The sequence below is a fragment of the Carettochelys insculpta genome, chromosome 13, assembly GCF_033958435.1.
Source record: "Carettochelys insculpta isolate YL-2023 chromosome 13, ASM3395843v1, whole genome shotgun sequence".
Classification (NCBI taxonomy): Eukaryota; Metazoa; Chordata; order Testudines; family Carettochelyidae; genus Carettochelys; species Carettochelys insculpta.
This window is the reverse complement of record NC_134149.1, coordinates 27,201,408-27,217,861: the sequence shown is the minus strand read 5'-3', so window position 1 is coordinate 27,217,861 and position 16,454 is coordinate 27,201,408. Positions and strand designations below refer to the sequence as shown.

The window sequence follows — 16,454 nt, the reverse complement described above, 5'->3', positions numbered from 1 at the left end:
GATTGTTGTGACCAGGGGATTACAGTCTCTTTACACTAGTGTGACCACACTTGGAAGTACTATATTAGGTTCCCAATATCTCATTATTTTTAAGGTATTGATAACTGCAGAATGTTCAGAGAACAGTTACAAACATGATGCGAGCCTGGAGAGGATGATGGAAGAGAGATTGAGATAAATATATATATGTTGGCAGAGAAGACAAAAGGGGACAAGAATAAAGCTAGAAATATTTGAAAGATACAAATACGGGGTGAAGTCCTTCCTTGATTGAAGTCAATGACAAAAATCCAGTGGACTAACATGGGGCTAGGGTTTCACTTCTAAGAGACTAGGAAGTATATAGCATAATTTAATGAAAGAGAAAAACATGAATCTAAGAAAAGGAAAATGTAGAATCATAGAATACTATAAGTGGAAGGGAGCTTGAGAGATCAAGTCCAGTCCCCTGCACTCATGGCAGGACAAAGCACCATCTAGATCATCCCTGAGTCATCTTTGTCTAACTTGCTCTTGAAAGTCTGAAATGAAGGAGACAGCACAATTTATTCCAGTGCTTAATCAACCCGATGTCCAACCTGAATTTCTCTTGGAAAAAATGTAAGCCCATTACTACTTGTCTTATCAGATTCTTTGAGTGCTTCTTCTTGTGCATTCCAGTCAGGTGTGTGTGTCTGCACGAGTGCCCAGTAGTCAGAAGATGTTATTGCCCTAGCAGCTAGCTGTAGATTCTGCCTGGGCACCCTCTGGAGTGGTATTGATATGGCATGCAATATAGGGCCCTGATGAACCTCATCATCCTCAGTTCGTTTTTACTGCCAGAGATGGTACCTGAAACTTCCCCCTTGCTTGTCTTTTGCCTTGCAAGCAGATAAGCATTTTTGTACTCTGTATATAGATAGTCATTAGTTCACAGTTATAGTAATTTTCTTTTCAACCAGTGTGACATGAGAACTGTCCAAATGAGCCATGGAATTTCATCAGTTTCTCCTCTCTGTGGGTCTTTCCAGACCCACTGCTGGAGGGCATGGGACAGGATTGATGACCCCACACTACCTGCACTTGGTTCATGAATGTCTTTGCTCATTGCTTTAGTCATCTTGGAAACAGAAATTGAAATTTCTGAACTTGCAAGAAGCAAGAGCTGGTAGTTAGGCTGGCCAGAGAGGTCAGAGAAACTAGATGGTCAGACTAGAGCCATTAATTCATTTTTATAAGAGTGTTGGTGTAGCATATTTGTGATGAGATTTCATTGTAACTTATTTTTAAATGAGAAATTAAGTACTTTTTAAAATCTGATTTAAATTTTAAAAAGGGAAGGGGTTGTTTTTTTAATTGATTTTTGTCCACATTAATCCTTGGGGTAAATCTTGGGAAAGAATAAATAACAATTTTCTGTTCACTCCATCAATATCATTCATGAGTTTATCGGATCCCACTCTTAACTGTTTTTCTAAGCTAAATAGCACTAATCTTTCTCTCTCTCCTAAAATACAAGCCATTTTTTAATTTTCTTTTCTGAATCTTTTTCTGTTCCTTATCCTTTGGGAGATGAGGCAAACAGAACTGGACAAAATATTTGTGGTGTGGGCATGGTGGCCTTATTTTCAGTCTAATTTTCTGCTCTTTTCTTAATAGAGGTGGAACCCTTCTTGTCTAAGACCTTCTTGTCTGGCAACGTCTGTTTTCCAGCATGTTTTTAGTTAGCCAGATGTCCACTTGTTCTGGTTATGGACAAGTTTCCTATGGTCTTGTAGAGTTTTACAGCCACTAATCCTGGCTCTCAGTGGTCTGTGCTTTTATTTAGTTCTAGTTTACCTGTAAATGTCTTCTCAGAGCCCAATAAGCAGTGGAAGAGTTAGTAATGCTGCTAAACAATATTGACCTTGTGTGGTTCAGGAAATTCTCTTGTTTGACACCAGTCCAGGTCCTGAGGGTGCTGGACTAGAGATGTTCAACCTATAGTACTAATATTGTGTTTACCTTTAACACTTTATTGTAAAGTTTTACAAAAGTAGAAAACAGGACAAGTAATCCTGAGTGAGCTACTTCAGGTTCTAAGATGCATGAGCTCGGCGCACACACAGGCCAGGCACTTAAAATTTTGTGTGTAGTTCATTGAGCTGTTAATCAGAACAATTATGATCATGATGTTTACAGCTTAGGTAGGCTAAAATCTAACGCATCTTCCTTCTGACCTAACTAAAACCATGTATGTTGCTCCTTGAGTTAAAAGTTTAACCAGCTTACATATAAAATAACAAACGTATTCAATCAATATTGTTTGTATCAAAAGCTAGGAAATGAAAGTGTACAGTAGAACCCCAAGATATGCTCATTCAAGTTGGGTGAATTTCAGGTTAACGCAACTCTGAGTGGCAGGGAACTGGTGCCCGGCTTCTGGCTGCCTGCCACTCAGGGGAGCGAGGAGACTGCCCAGTGCAGCAGCCCAGCTCCACGTTGCTCACAGGAGACTGGAAATTGTCCAGTGCTGCCGCACTAGTCAGTTTCCTGGCTCCCCCAAGTAATGTGAAATTTGACTTACTGAGTCTGGGATCTAGTGTATGTAAGACTTCTAGAGTTTTGTTTTGAAAGTAATATAGAAACCTTTGTTTGTGAAATGAGGGTCTGTATTTACTATACAGCAGTGGCAGTGTTAACTTGACAATATTTGCTGTCTGTGCGCATCTGATAAGATTGTAATAAACAGTTGTCATGCTACCACTGTTTGATTGCATTACTTGCTGTCCCCATCACTTCTGTTGCAGCTCCTCCAAAGAGAATCTAGTAGACGTCCGAAAGCAAACACACACTTGTGAAAATAAATCAAAAATTGAATCAAAGTTCAAGGCTATTTTTATTTTTTATTTTAATGCTGTTCAGTGATACAAACAACATCTTACAAATTGAGTTTTAATTGTTCAGTATTATAATACAGAAGGATTTTGTCTTCAGACAAAAGATTGAATTGACTGCAACCAGTGACTATGTTTCTTCCAAACAGTCAGATAAGTCAATGCATCGTCTATTTGATTACAAAGCATAATTTAGTAGGTCGAAAGTGTCTAGGAAAATTTATAGGGGTCTAATCCTGAAAAAGACAAAGTGTGGAAACTGTTAATGACCATAATTTCATGAAGAAAAATTTGGTTTTTGGAGAGCTCATTGCCAAACTATACTTCAGCCTATTTTCATTGTGGGAACTCTTATGTAAAATGTTTTCCTGGGTAAAACTTCCTGATCTTTTCAGTCTCGTTCTGGGATTGATGGAGTGGTATCATAGAGAAGATGGTAAAGCAAAATATGTTGACTTTGCATAAGTATTTGTTTCTTAGATCATGTGCTGCGTGTATTTATGGGGGAAAAAAAGAAGGGGCATGTAAAACAGTTGATAAGGAAAATTGAAGTGTGGCTAATTTTTCAGCTGTAACTAAGGTGGGGAAATAACTGAGCGTTTCAAAGTAAAATTTGAGACTGGGAATTCAGCCCACATTATTGGCACTTCTAAACTTTCCCTGTTAGAAATTTGGTAAGATGAGACTGGACAGGAAAGTTAATCTTTAAAATGTTTATTGAAATTACAAGGTTGCTTTTGTTTTGTTTGTTTGTTTTTTTCAGGTTATACTTGTTCAGGTTAACCCAGGAGAAACTTTCACAATTAGAACTGAAGATGGACACATACAATGTATCCAAGGTAAAAGAAAATTCCACTGAGTTCAGTCAATTGTGGTAAATATTTAAATAATACTTCATGAAACCTCTGCCATAAGACTTCGACTACATAGCTATGTTTATGTGTTTTTAGTCATACAGTGAATGAGTCTGTTCTGTAAGCATGAATAGGAATCCATTGGAAGATAAATGTTAAGCTTGGAAAGAGTTTACTGGTTATGTATAAAATATCCTGTCAGTTTGAATCTTGTTAGTTAATATATGTCTTCACTGTGGGTCTGATCGATGGGGCAGCAGTTGATCCAGCAGGGGTTGATATGTCTAGTATAGACACCATAAATTAGCCATTGATCGCTCCCCCATTGACTCTGGTACTCCACCTCAATGACAAGCACAAGAAGAGTTGATGCAAGTGTATCCAGTTGACACACCACAGTAAATAGTCTTAAGTCTGTTGACTTCAGCTATGTTATTCATGTAGCTGAATTTGTGTAACTTTGCTATCCTGCAGTAGTGTGAACCAGCTCTCAGATAATACTGTTGACTTCTAATGGTCATTGTCAGGGTTTTAACACTTTAATTTACTGAGGTTCTAGCTATATAACTCAAAATTTCTTTAGTGGGTATCGTATGGCAAAATCTGTGCAACATTGTTGGCGTTTGTAGCTTGTTGCTATTAAGGAGTAGACACTGATGTCCATGTGATCATAGAGGGCTTCTTCCCTAGTAGCAAATGGCAAGTCTGCAGATTTGAGTAAGATTTCAAAATATGGTTCATATTATATTGCATAATACTTGCATAATTGAAATACAGTAGGGTCTCAATATTCACGAGGGGTCTGTGCTCAGAAATGAGGGTCTGTGTTCAGAACCCTTGCAAATGGGTGATTTTCATGAGTGTGGGGGGTGGTGGGAAGGCTTGAAGACATGGGAAGTAGAAGCGCAGGTGCTCCCTGCCTGGGGCCCCGGAGAAGCTGCGGTGGCCGCCGGCGCTTGCCATTCAGGGCCCTGGGGTAATGAGGCCACTCGCAAATAATTGAATTTGTGAATGTGGCACTTGCGAATGGTGAGACCCCACTGTACCTGTTTTCACATTTCAGAATGTCCATAAAATTTCTTCACTTCGCTTAGCATTCCATTAAATTTAGTAAGATGAGCTTTCTGAAAATGTACTTGGTAACAAAAAGTTTGCTACTTTGTACAAGTGCGTATAGCCAAAGTAATGTTACGTATTTTAATTCTACTCATCAGAATTGTTTTTAAAAATACGTTATCCTGTACAGATATTTATATATCTTGTACTTGACATCACAAAGAGGTTATGATTATTTCCATAATAATCCATACTTTTTAAATAAATCCAGGTAGTGTACATACAATAGTGTACATACAAAATGAAGCATTTATCTGGGGTAGCATAGCAGAAAAGTTTCCATATGCTTTGAGACACTAAATTTGTATTTCATTTTCTGTTTTGAGTAAGAGTGAATCCTGCAGTAACTTTACATCTGCTGATGAAAACTTACTAAAATGCTGTAATGGAACAAGTACACATTAAGTTTTGCTTACGTTTTTCTAATTCTCAAGTCCAGTTTTTAAATTTAGTTGTCTAAAGATGATTATATTAATGTTGATTTGCAGCATAAATTATTTTAAAAATGTTTCTTTAAACAAACGAGTGCTTACTGTTGGGCAGTCAAATAAAAAGAGGGGAGGGAGAGATTTGTGAGTCTGTGAAATTTGGAATACCCACTGTGGTAAAAAGTGCTAATACTTCAAGCCTTATTTTTCTTTACAGGTCCAGCACATGTTCCTATGATGTCACCAAATGGTTCTGTGCCTCCAATATTTGTGCCTCCTGGTTATGTATCCCAGGTAAGAAGAATTAATATGGTTTATGCTTTTGCACCAGAAGTTCTTGCTCATCTGCCTTGGGTCATGGATTAACATACATTTATGGCTTTGAAAAATCAGAAACAAAATCATGCATTGATGATGCAAGTGACTTGCAAGCTAGCAGTGATGCTAGGTGGAAGGGTTTCATGTTTTTCATTGCATCTCTACATTGATCAAAACTTTTAAGATACAGTAAATTAATTCTCTGTTTCCAGGAGGTTATCAATGACTAGCTCACAGCCAGATTCTTTTAGGAAACTTCATCTCTTCCTCTCATAAAGGTGGAGAGGAAGGCATTTCTTTATACTATTGCTACATTACCGTCTAGGATTAATGATTAGCCTGGTAGGCCCCCAAGGCATTACATTACTGATTTAATTGGGAGTAGGTGGGAGAAACTAGGTGGGAGGGGAGATCAGCGTTCCAGCTTGTTCTTCACAACTTTTGTTTCTCTTGGCCAACGTGATTTTGATCTTACCCAAGTTTAGTTTGAGACAGCCATTTTTCTCTTGTAGGCGTTGGGGTGTCTAATATTGGCACCTGTTGGGATGTGTAGCTGAAGGTTACTGATGTATTGTTGACAATGAAAGCCATGTTGCTTATCTCCTCTCCAAGAACTCTTTGCATAGAACAAGATAGATCCCTCTAGCTTTTACACAAGTGAGGGCAGTGGGAAGCAAGTAATTTGCCATCCGTTCTCTGGGCCTGTCTGGAAAGGAATACAGTAAACCCTTGATTTTTGCAGACTTACAGAGCAACGGATGTCTGTCAGTACCTCCGGTTGTTTCTGAAGTCCACTTAACCAGGGCCTGTATAATCCTAAATTCTCCTTCTCCTCCACACCCAAAAAAAAAAAAAAGTATGGTGACTTACCACTGCTGTGGCTGGAGGGGCTGTTGCTTTCATCTGCCAGAGCTGCCACATGCCCCTCCCACCAGGAGTGGGGCATGTACACAGGCAGATGGCACTCAAGTATGTGTCCCACTCCTGATGGGAGTCGCGCGTGGCAGCTCTGGCGGTGGAGGTCACTTCTTCAGGCCCCCACAGAGCCTCCAGCATGGGTGGCTTCTCCAGCCACAGAGGAGTCTGCTACCGCGGTGGGGCCCTCAGCTGTGGCATCACTTCCAGCTCCAGTGGCAGTGAGTCGGGGGCATTTTTGGGAGCGGTGGGGGGTGGGGAATGGCAGTGGGGTCAGCAGTAAACCCTCCAATTTAACACTTTTTTTGGGGTTTAAAGGACACCACTCTCCCTCATTAGTCCATTAAATCAAGGGTTTACTATAACGAAAGCAAGTGTACTGCATATGTCTAGTTCAGCCAAGCAGGTCAGTAGTACTTTGTGATAGACTCTGACAAAAGCTACAACCATATGGAGTGATTCAAAGATGGGATGTATCCATTGTTATTTAGATTAAGATGTATTGTACGAATGTCTACAAGTAAACGAGTGCTAAATATTCAGTAATATGGCTGAAGTTAGAAGTAACTAGTGTTTACAAGCAGTGTTAATTTTTGATTATTTTGAGAACAGTGTGTAAAAAGCAAATCAGTTAATGTCTCAGTTTTGTCTTTGCCAGTGTACTTGCAGTGTGGGCTTTTTCCCTTGTGTCCATTGATAACATACATTTTATAGCACCAGAGTTTTGTAATCTAAAGTTTTGATGTAAAAAGAAAAATGATTGGAGGTGGCAGTCAGTGGGCGGATGAGGTTAGACAAATCAGATTTTAAACCAATTGAAGACCTCTGCTTTTTTTCTGCTGAATTTTGTTTACTTCAGGTACCAGTTTTGCCTCTTTCATCAGAACGTATGTTCTGTCAGCTGTGTGTCTTCTGTCATTGTCATTTCATTCAGCAGTTAGTTGATCTCTTCATGAGGAGGTAGAGCATAGGGGAAAGGAAAATAGTTGGTTGATCTTTTAACTTAAATGGTGTTAGAAGATCCATCTCATTATTCTTTTATTATCTTCTGTCTAGATACCAGTTACTCTAGATTAAAACTGTATCTTCCAGTTTTGGTGGTGGGAAAACAGCTTTACTATCAATACAATTTACATGACAATAGTAATTTGTGAGTCCTTTGAACCAGAAGAGTGGCTACTGAGAAGTTTAATCACTTACGTAATATTTTGATGGACCCTATGAGTTATTGGATTTATTTGCATCCAGATAACCCAAAAATGCTATAGATGTTCTGCTCCCATTATCAGCTAAAACTCTTCCTTCCGGATAAATCCTGCATTTCAACCTATGTCTGCCTTTGACAGATGACCTAAAGATCTGGCAAGACAGGGCATTGCTTATTGTTGGTCCTGTCTTCTGTAGTTCGTTGAGTTCTCCTGTCTTGTTCTGCTTATATATGTGCTTTCATAAAATGCTTGCTTCGTCCTACGTTTTTGCTGAAGTTAATTATTTAAAGGTGCGTTAGCACGCACATTTGAAGTCTGGCATAGGCAAGGCAGTATATATGCTTCATTATGTGCTCAACCAGTAGAGTTAGAGCCTATCGGGAGCCTAGATTTCAGTTGAACAAGATTGGCATATATTTAAGTACATACTGCATTTTCTGTACCATTAGTTATCTTATGGTCACTAAAGTGCTTTCACAGCTCTTTATCCTAATCTAGATAAGACCTGAGGCTGGTTGTTTGTCAGTTTTGATGTAGTAGTTGAAAGAAGTAGGAATCATGCTTGTCATCAGTTCAAGTTTACTTTTAACCAGGAATATCTTGTGGGTATTCTCTGGGTTACTTGTGGCTCTGCCACACTGAGCTTTAGTTTTTAAATGGGCACACTCAGAAATTTAGGATTTCTTGCAGAAGGGTTTAAATGTAATGAGGTCCATCACAGTAGAGCTTTTTCTCCCAATGCAGTACAGGTCAGTATCTGGATATGAACATGAATGATTTTAAGGTAGAATCTAGTCTTCAAGTTTAAGGAATGTAGAGTACACAAAAGGGTTCTTTTACTGACTTTTCTGTATTTTACATTGTATCACAGATGGTAGAAGAAAATGGAGTTCGTAAGGTGGTGGTATTACCACATTCGTCTGAATTCCATCCTTCCATGCATCCCCCTCCACCACATGTGCCACATTACATGCATCCTCACCCTGCTTTGTTTCCCCACCCACCTCATCCAGTGTACTCTCCAGTTCCAGGGACAGGAGAAATACCACCACAGTTCATTCACCAGCCTCCTCCACCACCACATGTTTATCAAGAACAAGGTAAGACTTGCTAATACTGTATTTTACTTGACACAGGGGCTTAGTTGCCTGGTTAAGGCACCAGAACTAGAAGTCAAACATGCATTCTGTTTGCCACTCTGTCACTGATTTCCTACGCAGGCTTGCCTAGGTCACTTAGTGCTAGATTAACAAAGATACTTAAGCATCAAATGCCCAGGTTTAGGCACCAGTGAAATGTACGAGCAGGTGTCTGGGTTTCTTTCTCACATCTAAGTCTTAGCACAGTCCTGAGCAAGAGAGAAGTGATGCCTGCAGGGCCTGATCTGGTTGGCGTACTCCGAGAACACTTAACTCCACACACGATGGCTGGGGTTAATTTTGAGAGATTGAAATACTGTAATGTGAAAGCCATTCCAATTTAATTACAATAATCAAATATTAATTTGGCCAGATATAGCAAAAGAATGGGTCAGTGGTTAGGGCACTGACTTGACAGGTGGAGGATCCCTTCTCATCAGGCAGGAGTAATTGAACTGGGGCCTGCCGTGTCATACCCTAACCCTTGGGCTATTAGGGGGAGGCCTTTCCATCTTGCTGTTTTATGTTGAATTAAGCAGGAGCCTAAGTTGTCTGGCTCCAGGATGTGGGTTCTCAGCTGAAGTTTGTAAGGAGAAATGTGCGCCTCCCTGCAGCTCCATAGGGTGCAGAGCTACATGACAGGGCAGTGTTTAGGAAACATCAACAGTGATAAGAATGGCTGAATAGCTAGCTGAGGTGGCTCTTTCTCTAGCACAGCAGTGTCCAATGGGAATTCAAAGATCACCACACTTGGGGTTGTCATTTTTCCACATTTGCCACATTATGGCTATGTCTACACTAGCCCCAAACTCGAAATGGCCATGCAAATGGCCATTTTGAAGTTCACTAATGAAGCACTGAAATACATATTCAGCACCTCATTAGCATGCAGGCGGCTGCGGCACTTCAAAATTGACGCGGCTCGCTGCCATGCAGCTCGTCCCAACGGGGCTCCTTTTCAAAAGGACCCCGCCTACTTCGAAGTCCCCTTATTCCCATCTGCTCATAGGAATAAGGGGACTTCAAAATAGGCAGGGTCCTTTAGAAAAGGAGCCCCGTCTGGACGAGCCATGCAGCGGTGAGCTGTGTCAATTTCGAAGTGCCGCGGCCGCCGGCATGCTAATGAGGCACTGAATATGTATTGCAGCACTTCATTAGTAAACTTCAGAATGGCCATTTGCATGGCCATTTCGAAGTTTGGGGCTGCTGTAGACACGGCCTATGTTATACAAAACTTTATAGAGCCTGGCACTCCTAGCTCTCGCCCCCGCCCCTCAACTCTAACTGAATGCCCTGCCCCAGAGCCAGGCCCCCCATCCCCCTTTCTAGTTCAATGCCAGCAACTCACCAGAGCCACCTCCATGACTGCTGCTGGAGCTGCCACTGGGGCCACCACCGCTGCTGCCACATGCTTCTCCCACCAAGAGGTGGGGTACATGCAAGGAGCAGGCGGACAGCACTCCCTGTGTGTGGCTCTCAGGCGGAGCTACATTTAAAGGCTCCAAGAGCCGCAAGTTGGCAACCCTTGTATTCACCCCAACTTGTCCTGTCAAGTGGTGACCATATTGGACACCCACACTCTAGCATGCTAGCTTTTGCGGATCCCATTCTTGGGCACGTGTCTCATCCCTTTTTAAAGTATAGCGAACCAAGGTGCCTAACTAAGGCTTTGTGGATGCAGGACTTATCCTCTACAAACTTTAGTTTCTCAATTTGTAAGTGGGGAGATATTTGTATTAGACTGATGTGGTACACCTAAATTTGTTAGTGTTCTAAAATCCTCAAATGAAAGGTGTTGTGGATGTGCAGGCTCACAGAGTAAACATAAAATGTTGTTGTTGAATTCTTTCAGAAGGATAGCAATATAGAAACTTTACTTAGAACTTGTATAATATTTTAGGTTAAATACCTTTAACTCTTTAGTCTTTGCTACTGCAGATTCCATAATGATCCCATTTTAGATCTTGCTTCTGATTTTCTGAAAAACATTCTGCTGAGGTTGAAATTCCTCATGCTTGGTCTCACCCTAAAGGTGAATTTTTGGGGAAAGGTAGAAGAAATTTTCAACAGCTTCTTTTTAATGTGAGCCTTTATTGGGAGACTTTATTCAGGGGTATTTTTTCTAACCAAGTGTGAGGTATGGCTTAAATATTTAAAAAATGAAAACCTTACTGTGTATAACTGGTTTTCCAAGTTGAGGGTGATGGGAGTAGCTATACACCATTGAAAAGTTACTTGTGAACACTTGAAAAGCCTACTGACATAATCTTTTGTAACTTAGTAGTTTACAAAAATTTCCTTTTATGAGCAATATTGTAAAAGAGGGTACGAACACCTACTGTCATACTCTGAGCAGCTGAATCAATGCTAGTGGTGGTAAATTCTCGTGGGAGAGCCTAGAGAATTTTTTAAAAAGCACCTACATCACATTTTCAAAAATGACTGAGACTGCTAAGCCCCTGAAGATCCTTAGACAATGTTGAAAGTGTTATTTCTGCCATCTGTGCTTCTATGTCCTAGGAGGGAAGACAGCTCTAATCAAGACATATAGTTTTGAAGGTGGAGGACACTAGGGGAAGACTAACAAAAAGGAAAGATTTAACTATTGGGAACATGAAGAAGTAAAAATAAAGAAAATAAGAAAAGCTTTCAAGACAGCTAATGAGAGAGGAATAAAAGTAGTGAAAAGGTTAGGGTTCAAAACTGCAATTCACTAGGTATGGATTAAATACAGTGAGAAGGGCATATGGGCAAAAATAAAAGATAAGGATTGCATTGAAACGAATATGATCAAAATTAACAATATAGTAGAACTTCAGAATTATTAATAAGTTACGAACTTCCCAGTCAACCACGCGCTTCCTTCGGAATCAGAAATACACATTTAAGTAGCATCACAGATCAAAAGCAAAAATGCAAGTATTGGACAGTACTGTGTTAAATATAAACTGCCACCACTCAAAAAAAAAAAAAAAAAAAAGTCGGGACATAATTTTTCTTGATAAAGTTTTGAAGCTGTATTAAGGCAGCATTCAGCTGTGAACTTTTGAAAGAACATTCATAACATTTTTGTTTAGAGTTAGAAACAACCTCCATTGCTGAGGTGCTTGTAGCTCTGAAGTTCTACTGTAGTAAAACATCCAAATAAACTTTCAGCTGCCAACTTTTACCACTTACCTCACCCTTACTTAGATGCCATACATTTTTCAAGCTTGAATAGTAAGAGAGAGGTAGCTATGTCAGTGAAAACAGCAGTCACGTAGCACTTTAAAGACTAACAAAATTATTTGTTAGGTGATGAGCTTCTGTGGGACAGATCCACATCTTCAGATCTATAGAATTTCCAGTACAGACCCAGTTATATAGTACGGGGTCCAAAAAATTGCAGTCAGTTTTCATTGCAATTTTTTGAACCCTGTACTGTATAACTAGGTGTGGACTGGAAATTCTGTAGATCTGGAGAAGTGGATCTGTCCCACAGAAGCTTAACACCTAATAAATCATTTTTAAAGCTTCATCTTAAAACATTCAGTATATTGCCTGCAACCACAGGAAGCTCCTGCAGATCAGCAGCACGAAATTCTTATCAGTACCACTGGTGCTTACACCCATTAATGGTGTGAAAATAAAGACTTGGATGCAGTTTGTCACAGCTTTGAGCAGCACCAGCTCTGCCCTCTTACAGACTCAGTCAGATATTATTGAACTTTACACTTTGAATTTACAAGGTTTTTTAATGCCTGGCTGTGTTGCACCTTATGGCTGTGTCTTCACTAGAGAGTTTTATAGACAAAACTGGGGTTTTGTCAACAAAACTTGTGGAGCATCTACACACACAATGTGTTCTGGCAACAGAAACTGTCAACAGAAAGTCTTTGTAGATGGTGGGGGGTTTGTCCAATAAGCAGGTCAAAGATTGATCCATTTTTATATGTAAATGCAGTCTGTTGACAAAAGTGCTGTCAGATCATGTCTTCTGACAGTAACTTCTGTAGAGAGATGCTTCTAGGGTAGACATAGCCTTTAACTTCCACTATGTTTCTCAATTTCCACATAACCAAATTGTACTACATAAAAAAAATACACGTTTTGTTGTCTTTTAGAACCTCGTTCCCATGGAAGGACAAATTTTATTCAGCGAGATGAAAGGACTGTCAAAATGCAAGAACATTTGAAGAAAAGACTTAAGGAGAGACAAGCTAGTGGGAACACTAATAATAAACCTAACAGCCCTCCTTCTTCACCACATAAACTTCACAATTCTTCCAATACAAATGTTCAGAATGGATATGGAAGTGGAAAGGGACAGCAAGCAGCATGTGGGCTCATAAAGCAAAAACAAACAGGAAAAACAAGAGCAAGCCCACCAGCGGATTCAGATATGGGAGGTAAGTAGTAGCTGCCCACATTTGTCATGTAGGATTTTGGATACCTTCTCTGCCACTGAAGATTCATGTGCCTGGCAGAATTCTGTGCCTGCCCCCTCAGAAAATAGCATTTTGCCAGGAAAGGCACTGCAGTTGCACCTTTTGTTCACCAGTGGCTGTTGTGGCGCCAGTAGAGAGGGCAGCTGGCTCAGCCAACCACAGAGAGGGTAGTAGGGAGGCTGTCTTGCTTTGCCTGTGGATTCAAGTGAGGAAGTAAGAGTGGGGCATGCAAGGCTGCTGGGGAGTCACACTGACTGTTGTCAGAGAGGTTAATGTCAGGGGCACAGGGGCTGAATGAGAATGGGAGTACGGGGACATGTGAATGGTGGGAGGGAAGGTGGCTGAGAGGGGTTGCAAAGGATACATGAGGTTGGAGTTGAGGAGTGCAGGAACACATGGGCGCTAGTGTTCCTGTAATTTTTTTTCATCCATGTATGGAATAAATTTTGTTATGTGCACTGGTAAATGTGTAGATGTGTACCACCAATACAAACACATTCTGCTGGCTGTGGCCACTGTTGTTGCTCTGCTCATTAGCTGGGCAGCATTTGAATCTCTCCTGGGTGGCTGCCCAAGCACTCAAGTTACAAGGAATATTAATGGGCAGAGGAATGGAAGCACCTAGAGGTCAGCCAAGGCCTGCATGGAGGGGTTTTCTAATAATCCCGCCTTTTCTCAGCCTCATCCCTTCCCAAAAACCCCTGTTCCATACTTTTCATACCCATACTCAGCAGTGCTCCTGGTTCATGCCCAGGCTCTGGCCCAGCAATTACTCCCCTCTCCCTCACCTCCTCATTATTCCTAACTCTCCCACTGCTTCTGAGGAATGCAAGAAATAAGTTTTTTGTGTGGTAGTTTAAATGAATTATTACTCAAAGTTCTATATTAAAATGCCTAGTGAGGAATCTGTCCAAGAATAAATTGGAGTCTTTGTATTCTTAGAGGTGCTTGCTTCTAGCTATTTTGAAATAAATTACCATAATAAGTGAAACTAGCATAATTATATTGTTATTTTGACAAATTAAATATGCAGAATTTTTTGGCAGTGGGTGGGAGGGAGAATTTTCAATTTTTTTGGTGCAGAATTCCCTCAGGAGTGCAGTCTCCCTAAAAATAAGACAGCTTTATTTTTTTTATTTTATTTTCAGTATTTATAGAGAAGGCCTGAAATGTTTGTATTTTTTTAACCTTTATATATTGGGAATGTTAAGTCATGGTGTTCCTTGTTTTTTCTGCGAATCTTAGAGCATATTTATTGTAACTGCAGATGCTTTATTGGAGAGAAAATGTGTTGAATCTTCCACAAAGGTCGATTCTTCCTCCAAAATTTGTTAGTCATTGAAATTCAGTCTATATTAAACAACTTGTGTCCTTCTGACTAAAATTCTGTTGTTTCAGTTGCTCAACTTTCAGACTCTGACTTTTGCTGGTTTTCTGTACATCATTAGTGTCTTCCGGAGTAGACAAGACCTCAATTTCTAATGTAAACTCAGAAGATTATTTTTGTTTAAAAACAAAAATCCCTTCAGGCCTTTATGCATCATACAGAAACACTCATCAAGTTCAAACTTTTTAAAATGTTTGCTACTCCTTCATGGTCTATATATAAGCTTGGAAAAATTAACTATTTGATTATATAATTTTTGAAGTGTGTTGTAAGAAATTCTCTGTTGCTTGCCGTGATTGTGGACTTAGGATGCTCATCTCAGTCATGTATTTGGAAAATTATTACTACTACTATTTAAGAGTGTTTGCCTCTGTAGAGCATTTGACTCATTTCAAGGTTCTAATTTGCGAGCCAGTTTCAAGATGGACTGTACCGCTTCTCAGTTGTTAATTTTGTGCCTTCTGTACAGCAGTATGAGCTACCCCTATCCACACCCACCAGTGGAGGAGAAGCAGGAAAGGGGCAGCTGACCGTGGGGCCCTTCTGAAATGCCATGGCAGCGCAGTTCTGGCTACACAGGGCTTTGAGGGAGCGTTGAGGTGGGGGGACAACACTGTGGTCTGAGAGGTGCTGAGAGCTGAATGTCCTAGTCCCCACCCTTCTGCCCTCGGTCCTACCCCTTTCAGGGCAGAGTTCCTCCCACCCACCTTGTCCCATGGCCCATGGTGGCTGTCAGCGCTGCTGACCCTACCGGATCAAAGTAGTGACCCATCTGACTAATACTGAGCACTTCAGAGAAAGATGCATAATTCAGTTACAGAATGACTTACTCAGCAGAAGTTTGTTCAGGCTCTTCAGCTAGTGATTTGTTAATGTCTTGAAACTTGGAAATTTCTTTTCCCTAGCTTTTAAAATTGTCTTACGTAAGTGTGTATATAGTCCCACGAGGCAGATAAATTCTAATTCTTGTTTGGAATCTGCCAAACTCTTGTCCTTTATTTTGTGGCAAAGTTTCATGGGTTATTTGTGCATTGTGTACAGTATTTCTTCTTATTTGCTGCCTTTCAATTTCACTGAGCGTTTTGCTTTCTTGTTGAATAGTAGCAACAAAACAAAGCAGCAGAAATGTAGCACTTTAAAGACTAACAAAATGATTTGTTTGGTGGTGCTCTTGTATTATGAGAGAAGATAAACATGTTTATTTTATAAACCCTATTGAATTATCTAATACAAACCAGTCAGTGGATTATGCCTCTACCATACTGTCTGATCTCATGTAAGCGGTCTCTTTTCATATTTTTATGTGAAAGTGCATCTGTACCTCAGGTAGAGACATGTGAAATCAAAATACCAGGTGTGCAAAATCGAACTCCGGAAGACTCACCGAAACCAGGTTGATCTTCCATGTAGTCTAGACGTACCCTAAAGAAGGAACTAAGGCTTAGTTGCAATTGAACATTCACTTGTAGTTAAACACTCCACCCCCACTCCCCAAATATACGAGTTTTGTCACTGCAAGTGTAAAGCCCCTTTGTCAGCAGGAGCTCTTTTGTAGACAAAGCAAAATCTGCTCCTGGGGACTAATAATGTTGTGTCAGCAGAAGTGCCCATAAGATTGGCACTGACTTCTAAGCTGGGTCTACATGTGAGCACTCCTTCGAAAGGGTGACGTGGAGGTCGAAACAGCAGCCATGGAGAGGGAGCGACCACATGCTAAGAGCAGATCGAGCTGCCCTTTCGAAGCGCCTCCATGGTCTTTCAAAAGGGAGCATCCACACAGCTCCAAACTCTCCTTCAAAAGAAGGGA

General features: G+C 40.5%; 1 protein-coding gene across 3 annotated transcripts in view; it reads left to right on the top strand.

The window, feature by feature from the left end:
- The window catches only part of LOC142020082 (fibronectin type-III domain-containing protein 3A-like), a 91,190-nt gene that overhangs the window by 30,376 nt on the left and 44,360 nt on the right, over positions 1-16,454 (top strand). For 2 of the 3 annotated variants that reach the window (XM_075007682.1, XM_075007681.1), the window contains exons 3-6: positions 3,619-3,694; positions 5,471-5,547; positions 8,566-8,794; positions 12,937-13,221. In XM_075007682.1, coding sequence (XP_074863783.1) covers positions 3,619-3,694; positions 5,471-5,547; positions 8,566-8,794; positions 12,937-13,221 — 667 coding nt within the window. The remainder of the gene's footprint in view (positions 1-3,618; positions 3,695-5,470; positions 5,548-8,565; positions 8,795-12,936; positions 13,222-16,454) is intronic. The other variant, XM_075007683.1, reaches the window with a different exon arrangement.